Source organism: Centruroides vittatus, unplaced genomic scaffold (genome assembly GCF_030686945.1).
Source record: "Centruroides vittatus isolate TY-2023 unplaced genomic scaffold, ASM3068694v2 contig_364, whole genome shotgun sequence".
NCBI lineage: Eukaryota > Metazoa > Arthropoda > Arachnida > Scorpiones > Buthidae > Centruroides > Centruroides vittatus.
Window position 1 is genome coordinate 672,579 of NW_027122188.1, and position 10,914 is coordinate 683,492.

At 26.7% G+C, this 10,914-nt stretch overlaps 1 protein-coding gene across 1 annotated transcript in view; it reads left to right on the forward strand.

Moving 5' to 3' along the window:
• Window positions 1–6,983, forward strand: part of raptor (regulatory associated protein of MTOR complex 1) — a 106,379-nt gene extending 99,396 nt beyond the window's left edge. Inside the window, exons 28-31 of the mRNA XM_067270075.1 lie at window positions 4,982–5,074; window positions 5,155–5,271; window positions 5,356–5,485; window positions 6,075–6,983. Of these exons, the coding sequence (XP_067126176.1) occupies window positions 4,982–5,074; window positions 5,155–5,271; window positions 5,356–5,485; window positions 6,075–6,140 (406 nt within the window). The 3' untranslated portion in view covers window positions 6,141–6,983. The remainder of the gene's footprint in view (window positions 1–4,981; window positions 5,075–5,154; window positions 5,272–5,355; window positions 5,486–6,074) is intronic.
• The last annotated feature ends 3,931 nt before the right edge of the window (window positions 6,984–10,914 follow it).

Genomic DNA, 10,914 nt, shown 5'->3' on the forward strand with positions numbered 1-10,914 from the left:
TATGCAAATTACTCATTATGAGAGGTGCTTATTAAGCAAGGTTCTATTGTAATACATTATAAAAACATTACTTATTGTAACCAGAATTTGATTATCATCATCATTATGATCTTCAGTTAAATAGGCCTTTTTCTCCTAGTACAGGGATGGCGAACCTTTTTGAGTCTACGTGCCATATTGTAAGCATACTTAGCTTTAAAGATGTTAATGCGTGCCAATGTATTAGACTTTGAATAATGATATTTAAAGAAATTAAATGAATACGCTTTAATTCGAATAAATGTAAAAGGTCTGATTGAAAAAAGATGATCAAGTGATAAACAGAAAGGATGATTGAAAAAGACAGAAATCATATGATACATTATGTGCCAGTTGATTTCTCTTACGTGCCACTTTGGACACGCGTGCCATAGGTTTGCCACCCCTGTCCTAGTAGCCTCAACATATGGCTGAAAATATGCAGCCATTATCAGTTTTAACTAGTGCTTTAAATTAATCAATTTTAATCATTATTTGTTCACAATACAATAGCTTAGATTGCTAGCATTACACTAGCTGTTGTTGAAGTGGTAGCAGACAGATTATACTAGGTGAATTGTTAATTAATTAATAAACCAGAATTTCTTCCAATTGTAGTCTTATTTACTTTGCATAATGAAATGTTATCAGTTTAGGCAAGACCTGCAGTGATTACAATAAGCAAACTCTATTGCATAACAATGTTTGATGTGCTTAAAAGGTTAATAAATTAATTCAACAATATAAATAGATGTATTTAGTAATAATTACGATTTACATAGCATATTATATTAACATAATAATGTTTAATAATAATAGAATGTTAATGTTATTTTATAGTTAGTTTTCATTAAATGTGTCTCTTGTTGTTAAAACTGTGTTTTTAATTGTTTGTATAACATGCAACAAATTTTTTATTCATTTAAATAAAATACTTAATGTATAAAAAGTTAATATAATAAGATAATAATTTATTTGCTAATCTGAAACAGTGTCATTATTATTATTATTTATTTTTTTTTTGTTGTTGTTGTTGCTTAAATACTATGTAGTGTAATGTAATTAATCAATCACTTGGCATTCCTTCGTCTCTTTATTTTCTATTCAGTTGATATGCATTTTGGATACATATTTCAGGCTTAATATTGCCTCTCTTCAGTCAACTTGTATCTTGCTCATGTCTTTGCTGTTTTCATGCTGAGCCATGTGCATCTCTACTGGATGAAGTCTGCCGTTTCTGTTTTTATATCTGAAACCGTGTCATTATTTTCTATTCTACTACATAGTGTTTAAGCAACAACAAAAAATAATAAAGAGATGAAGAAATGCCAACTGATCGATTAATTACACTACATAGTGTTTAAGCAACAATAATAATTTATATTAATTTTCTGAAGAATTTCACACTGTAATTTAGTAATACAAGCAAAAAATTATATTTTTTTATGCTGCTACAATTTTTTTTCAATAAGTTGGTTAATTCTGTTTCTAGAAATAAATTATTACTCAGGTCATTTTAAATATTTTTTGTTTTTGTTAGACATTTTAAGGAAATATACAATTATTTGATTTAATTAATTTATATATATATATATATAAAGTCTTGTAATTCAGAAAGTATTGTAGATGTAATTATTCACCTATATAAAATAATAAACAAAGCATAAAGCATCATGCAAGCAGTGGAACCTCTCTCACTTCCAGCTAGCTGTGTGCATGTATGGTTCTGTTATGTTTGTACCTTGCTCATTTAACATGTTGAAATCGTCTTAATATTTTAAACACCAAAACAATTATAAAATAAAAATAAATAATTATGAGTTATTATTTTACTTTGGATGATGAGGCTAAAGCTGAATATAAAAAAAAAAGCTTAAACAATTTGACTTAGAGTGACCTGATCTCTTAGAACTACACAATCTCTTTAGCAGCAATACCATAAAATATGTCAATTTTCACAATTACTTTGTGGACAGTTCCTGCTATTGTACAAAGCAATTTTTTAAAAATTACAAATTATTTGACTGTTATAAGTATTTAGTAGTTGAAAAACTATGTGAAATATGGTGATACACAGTAAAACACGTGGCATGGCATACTAAAAGGAAAAGTACAGTCTAGACAGAGTTTAAAAATATTTTGTTATCATGTAGGCACTAGCAAGTGAGTGAAATTTGCAGCAAGATATGTTAGCAAGAGAGCAAATATGATGACTTCAGATTATGACGTTTCCCTTTTTTTTGCTGTCATTGGCATTGTCATTTGATGACATGAAATGTTCTCTTTTGTTCTGAAGAGTAAAAGAAAATGGAGTGATGATAAAGTTTATAATTTTATTTCAGTGATTTTTTAATTGCTGATTGCATTAATTAATTTCTCTGTATGGAAACTTTAATCATTGTCTTCTCGTCCATATATGCTGATGACATCTTCACAATAGAATTGTGAAGATGTCAAACAATTTCCATTTTTCCAGCTTCCACAGAAAGGTTTGAGTAGCAAATTGCTTTGTCATATATCTTGGAACAGACTTTTGTTTCTTGAATCACTTGATGTTCCTTCAGAATCCAACAAACATGTCTGTGGGGAAATTTTGAACTTTTTTTCCAATTTTCTAAGTATTTTTTCCAAGGCTTCCTTTCAGCCATTTTCTTTCTATTTCAACTACTTCCCATTCTTCTTTCTCAGGTTCACCTTATTTATCCAGTTAATATTTTACCTCTAAGGTAATTAACTGTTAAAAATACATGTTTTCTTTCTGACTGTTCATTTGAGATAAAACTGTTTTTAAAAATTAAAAAGTATAATAATGGTAAACTTAAAGTCCACAGTCGATTGTTATATTGAATAAGATAATTATAGTTAATTATCTTATTTATTTAATAATTAAAATTAAAATCAATCAAATAAAACTTGATTTACTTTTTCCAATGTCTTTATTGTGTTAAATGAATTTCAATTTAACAATTCTCATTGGTATCACTTTTTTAACAAGTGAAGTTTTGGGTTCCTGATGGCAATGATACAAAATGACATATGATTGTTGGAAACTCAAAATTTCACTTGTTAAAAAAGTGATACCAATGAGAATTGTTAAATTGAAATTCATTTAACACAATAAAGACATTGGAAAAAGTAAATCAAGTTTTATTTGATTGATTTTAATTTTAATTATTAAATAAATAAGATAATTAACTATAATTATCTTATTCAATATAACAATCGACTGTGGACTTTAAGTTTACCATTATTATACTTTTTAATTTATCCAATAGTAACATAGTGAGGCTTGGTTGGTTCATACTTCTCTGTTTTATAGTATACCTTTTCAATTTTGAACGTCTTCATGACTGATAAGATTTTTCTTATGATTCTCAAAAGGATGCAGTTCATAGTTTGCAAGCCACTGTAATAAGTAATAGTGGATTAGAAACAAAATCTGACAAGCTAACTTCAAAATAAAAGAGAAAAAATGTATTTATTGAATATTTTTAATTGGTAGCTGCCTTAAAAAAGGAGAATACTTTTCTTTTTCAAAGATCTGATAAAGTAATAATACTCTTATAATGGATAAGTTAGCATATGCAAATGAAACTTGTTATGCACAAGTAGCAATTATCTGAAAAATTTTTTAATAAGTATTTATCAGTTTGTCAAAATGTTTCGAACTTATTTATTTACAGATACTTATTTTAATTCTGTAAATACAGTTTCAAATATTATAATCTCTAAATTATTAATATCTTTAAACAAATTTGTTAATTACAATTTATGTATTCATAATGCAATTTCAAGTTGCACTTTGAATCATATTATTTGGAATGCAGATTGCTTTTCATATTGAGTTTGTTTATGATATTATACATCAAATTCTGGTAAAAGAAATTCAACTGATAATATTGCAATAATGGTTATTAAGATTTATTGTAAAAGAAAAGAAACTGTTTTAATGAAATGATCAAAGTCATTTTTAGAAAAAATATTAACAGTGTTGTCAAAGGCTTTTTGTAAATGTCATAATGTAACGATATTGAAAAAGAGGAGGATGAATAAATTCTAAAAGTCGAGAAAAATAAAATTGATTCAAAAGATTTGTGACTGAGTCAAGGCTTTTAGTAGAAGCTTTTCAAGACTATTCAATACTGAAATATGATTTTATTGGACTGCAATTTGAAAAAATTGTAGACCTATAAATTTCCACTCTTGTCCATCCATTTGTCTTTCCTTAATCTCAAGAATGGAGTTAGATAGATGAAAGAAGAGACCAGATATGGAAACTTAGGGACAGGAGGCCCCGATTAACTACACACGAACTTCCAATGCAAATTGAAAGTCATGTTATCTCAATTCAAACATTTTCCCTTGAAAGGTGTTAGATGACTGGCATAACTCTGTTTTTAAAGGAAAAGTATGATGTACAGTACATGGGCAAGCCACTACTAATAATTTGAGGTGGAGAGCATATATTTTAAATGAAATAAATTTAAAAATATAAAAAATTCCAGCTGGCATTGTGACAATGTCACAATAAATAATTGGTCATAAAGTAGATTACATCTCTTATCTGTTTTTATTGGCTAATGCATTGGCAATCCATAACTGTAAACACACTTAGCCATTGTCAATTATAGTCATGGAATTTATTACAACTTGTTAGGACTGTCAAATTGAATCTATGTAAATGCATAACTTGATGGTTAACATATTTTATAATAAAATGATAGAAAGAGAAATATACTTTACAATAATAAAAGAAATACTGTATACAAAATTTATTTGTTTATATACTTATACAGAAGTATTTTATCAGATGTAAGTTATTTAATAATTAAGAGCATAGTATGATACTTTTAAACTGTTTGCATGTTATAAGTTTGTAGTTAGAGAGATATGAGTTTATTTAACTATAGTAATCATAGATACTGTAAAGAAAGTAATTTTATTTATTTATTATAATGTTCAGTCGTGTTACAACTTTAAGAGAACATTCTGGATGGGTGGTCAATGTTCACTTATATCAACATTCTGATTCTGTTGGAAAAATAGTGAGTGGAAGGCAAGTATTTATTTATAAGTAAATTTAATCTAATAGGTAGTAATGACAATCTGAATTTAAATATTTTTTTATAACAACAGTGTTGCAGGTGATATTAAATTTTGGGATTTACGACTTACCAGTTCTCTTAAGACTGTGCAGTCTTCTCAGGGCATGACTGCTATGTCAGTTCATTCTGCAATTGATTTAATTTCTTGGTAATTAAATTAAAAATTTTTATTCTGTTGAAATGATTTAATATATTATCAGCTAATAACTATTTAAATGATCTGTTATTTCAGTGGATCTGTAAATCAGTTCATCAGTGTATATAGTATGGTTGGTGAAACAGTTAATGTAATTAAATATCATGATGGATTCATGGGTCAACGAATTGGTCCAATTAGTTGCTTGGCTTTTCATCCATATAAAGTGAGTGAAACTTAATTTTTATTTAAATATTTGTAATTCTTAAAATTCTTCATTCTAAGTACATCAAAAATTTTTCATTTAAAATAAGATTCTATATGAAAACGTTTAGAAGTATACTTAGAATCAGAATAACATGTTTTTTATTTGATTTATCAATGCAAAAAGATAAAGTTTTCTAATAGTCATTTTCCTGATTTCAATTGGAAAGTATATTTCAGATTTTAATTCTTTATACTTAACAAAGACATATCCAGTTTTTTCAAATACAAATGATAAAATCAATTACTTCTTCATAATTATTTCCTAGATTTTTCTTCACGCTGGCTGATTTCTTATTCATATTAAATGAAAATTTATTTTTATTGATCAACATAGAATGGAAATATTTTAAAATCAGGGAAATTCTAAAAGTAATTTGAGAAGATAATCATATATAAAAGTCATATTAAAAATTTGAAAGTATTTAATAAGAAAAATTATTAAACTTTTCTCTAAAATATGTAGTTTAAAGATATTAACTATAGGATTAATTATTTTAAATATAAATGACATTTTTTATAGTTATTTATATTATCTGTTTGTTTTTAAGGTAAATCTTGCAGCTGGAAGTACAGATTCTTTCATCTCTGTTTATTCAATAGACAAAAAGCACTAATTTATATATATATAAAGGTATAAAAATATGCAAGCTTTTACGAAATGTTTTATAATTGTCATTTGTTACAAGACTCATCATATGTTTTCAATGATTGTAACTGTCATAGTTTAAAAAAAATTACTGTCTATATTAAGATTTTTATAGCACTAAATCAAAACATCAAGTACTAAGTAATAAACAGTTTCAGTTATTATTGTACTCATTATGCTTGTGTGATCAAGTAGTTTGAACATTTCATCATAAGCATAATAAATCTACATGTAAAATAGTGTACAGGATTATCATCATTCTGTAAAAAAAAGTTGTAAAAATTGTTATTTAGTAAGAAAATCTAATTAAACTGGACAAATATATATTTTAAAATCTGTTAATGTACAGTTGCACTATACAATAAATAGATTTATCTTTGTCCACATACGTATGTAACATAAGTTATGTATACATACAAACTGCCTGCACAAAAAGTGTCATATTAAAAGTTTACTAGTTTATATAAATTGCCACAATCAATTATTTGTTATTAAAATTTTTAATTTATTGTGAATATATTTATTTTAAAAATTTAACAGGAAGAATTAAGAGAATTATTGCTAAAGTCATTACTGTTAATATTATTTAAATAAGTAAAGCAAGATGTTAAAAGTAAATGTAAACTATTGATATATAGTTATAGAATTAAGATATGTTTTATTTTTCTAGGTTTATTGATTGACAAAACTGTCAACCTGAAATCAATGTAAACAAAAATTTTGAGCTTACTAAATAATTGAATTGTATTCTGCATCATGTGTTACAGAAAGTAGGAAATAGAAACAATAAAGCATTTATAGGGAAAAATAATTTTTTATGCTTAATAAATTTAAATAATTCATTATTATATAGGGTACTTTATCTGCCAGTAAAATTATTAAAACAGCAAAATTAAGCTAAATATTGTAAAATATGTAACAATATTTATTGTTACATTTGGTTGACTTGTTTGTATGTTATCTAACTTTTAATAAAGTAAAACAAGGCAGATTAAATATGAAAAAAGAATTATTAATTTATACTAGCTTCTCAAACAGTTTTGAAAGGTTAAACACTAATTACAGATCAAGTCTAAAAACACAGTTATCACATTTATTTGTATACCATGCATCTTTATATATAATATTGCAATCTAGTTTTGGGAAGACCACTAAAAAGTAAAATATTCTTTATTATTTTTATTATTGCAGAGAAAATATACATAAATTAATCTTTAGTATATACATATATGTTTATGTTAATACAGAATGTATTGTCGTCAATTTTATATTGTTAATTAACTGTGTTTTCAGAAACAAAACCTCTACTACTTAAAAATACTCAATATGAGAAAGCTGTTTTAAATATCAATATTTTCTGCAGTCCTTTTCATGTAAATATATAAAATATTATTTTAATAAAATTTGAAGAATTACTCATTTTTAATGAATAATGTGTTTTTCCTTATTTATCGCTTAACAGCAATATGAAAAAAAAAAAACACTATTCATATTCACTGAACAAAGTTAGCAATTAATAAGGACTCGGAAAGTATGAAATACAGTTCAATATTCTACTATTTATAATGGATTCATAAATTATATTTATAGCTTAAGAAAGAATTCAGAAACAGCCATTGACTTTTTCATTGTGCAACCTCAAACTGATACCAATTCTTGGAAATACATATATAATATCATAATATATATATATATAAGAAATGATCTACAAATTAGGATATGTATATATATATATGTACAGTACATATCCTAATTTGCAGATCATTTCTTTTTTAAAATATGTGCATGGTATGTGAACAAACATGTTAACTTAAAATATAAAATTCGACTTTTTCAGATTTAGTCTCTCTTGTTTTTCTTTGTGATACTAAATTATCGTTTGAAGTAATATTCACCAAAACTGTTATATTTACATTAATTAATTTTCTTTATGGAATATGAATATCACAAAACTAAAATTATATGTAAGCAAATAACATATAAACACAAATTATTTCTTAGTTAAACTTACAGTTAGCTTTATCTAACTAATGCTAGAATATTGTTTAAAATATGTATTTTTATATATTTGTCTTAAAAGATATTTTTATAATAGAATTTTTCTTATATTTGTTGTAAAAATATTTGATTATAAAAAATATCACATTTTTAAAATTTTAACAACAAATAGAAATGTTAGAAGTTTGAATTGTAATTTTTCTTTTGAAAACTGATACCAATTATGAATAATTTCTGTGTAAATATGGAGTGATTTTTGTCTTAATTTTTATTTAAACAAATATTTTTTATTTGAAATTGTTTACAAATGAATAATTTTTTGTTACAAGCAAAATAAAGAGAGGAAAGAAAGTGTCTTCTGTTCAATAATGATTCTTCTGAACCTAGAAATATATTACTGTATATAATGTATGAATATATCATGCCATATAAAAATTATTTATATGTTTATATTATAAATCAGTAATAAAGACAGTCATAATTTCTCTTTATTTTAAGTTATTTTTATTTAAGACATAGTGTTTGGGTAAAAGAAACAGTTCAGTTTTTCTTGACATTTTTTCCACCATTCCAAAGGCCCTATCTATGGGTAAATAGAACTGTGACTCCACACTGGATGTGTAATCTCAAAAATTACACTATATATATCTGAAAGTTTACTTAGCATTGCTAATAATGTGTAACTTTTGTTTTGTGCACTGCATCCATCACGAAACAAATTACTTTTCTTGATTTTTGAATATTTCTTACGAAAATTTCTGCAAAATAAGGAGGCGATCTCTTTGAGCATATTCACTAAATACTGTTTTTAACTTCTTCAGAAAATGTGGCCATTATTAAAGAAAAATTAAGAACACAATCAATCACAATAGCACTTGAACTTCAGAAAACAGTCATTACTGTGAAATAGTTACGTGACCAATATACACTTTGTAATTGGATTTTATTAAGGTGACCAACCGTCCTCCTTTTGTAAGTTCTGTCCTCCCTCAAAAAGTGTCCTCCTATATGTCCTCCTTTTCAATATTTGAAGACTAATCTGTAAATCTCCATATTTGATTGATGCCGAGCTGATTCGTTGCATGTGATGTGATGTGATGTGATGTGACGTGTTTGACATGACGGTTCATCAAGGCTCAGTACAGTGCAGCAAGACGTGATTATGAAATGCATGTGCTCTGCACAGGAGACCTTGAGAGAATGCACTGCATGCAAGTAGCTTTGTTTGCTTCTTACCAAAACACAACACTGCACATATGCATGCAGTAGAGATTATTATAGTGTATTATTGTTGCAAGGAATAAAATGTTTCTTTTATTTACAATATTTTTTTCCTTCAATTTATTTGTGTCCTCCTTTTCATTGTAAAAAAGTTGGTCACCTTAATTTTATGGAAATGCAACAATTTGGAAATAAATACAATACGAAAAGTGTCACATTTGAAAAGAAAACCAATTTGTAATTTCATTTCGTCCGATGGTTCTTTTCATGTTTAATAATTTGGAAGACAGTTCACTCAAACAGAGATCATCATTTTTAATTCTGTGTTTAAGACAATACAATTCCGGTGACCGACCTTTCTTCAAATTATTAAACATGAAAAGAACCATCGAACGAAACGAAATTACGAATTCAAATGCAAAATATCGTCACCAGAGGAAGGCTTTCCAGCATCTACATTTTCCAGCGCTTACTACTTAGTGGATATAAAGCTGAAAACATCCCAAGAAGGTTAATGGGTTAAAGAAGATGTTCATATGTCAGTAATTCCTATTTTAAAAAATTTTATATTTTTAATTGGAAAATTTGTGTTTTAAAAAAACTTTTTTTAGCGCTTTTGGCAGCTAGTAGCGTCAAAAGAAATGTCAGTTGCCGGAATTGTATTGTTTTAAACACAGAATTAAAAATGGTGATCTCGGTCTTCAAATTATTAAACATTAAAAGAAAACCGATTTTTTTAATACATTTTTCAACAGAAGAAACACCCTATTAACAAGGAAACAGATAATAAAATAAACAAGATATTTTATTATCTGTTTATTTTATTATGTTTTATATATAATAAAATATCATGCTCCCACCCCTTGACCCGTGATTGGACACAGCGATAATAAAATATCGCCGTGTCCAATCATGGGTCAAGGGGTGGGAGCGTGATATGTCATATTTCGAGTGGGTCGAATTTAATGAAGATTTTACTTGTTATTAGCATTTAGTTTTTAATAAAGTTTAGCTCTACTGTCAAAATTATTAAGAAAATGGCAAAAAATTTGTTTAAAAATAACATTTATATTATTAATTAAAGTTTCATAATAGATGGTGCCACAGACAATTCTTTTGTGTGGATATATTTAGTGTATTTTGCCAGGAAAGTTATGCAACTATTTATTGAGTATTTTCTGATTGAAGAAGTTCTAGAGTCTCATGGGATAGACATAGACATCAAGGGATGTTGAATCACAGATTATGGCAATCTTCTCATTCAATACGGACCCTTTCTATATGTATTTGCCCATATTCTTTTAAGCCGCATAATCTTGTCCTGCCACTATCCCCACTTCCAAATCTAAGAAAGCTCATTTGCAATGATCAGGACAAGTTTTCTACTCTTGAGAATTCGAGGGTCTATGCCAGGGATGGCGAACCTATGGCACATGTGCCCAAAGTGGCACGTAGCAGAAATCATCTGGCACGTAATGTGTCATATGATTTCTGTCTTTTTCAATCCTCCTTTCTGTTTATCA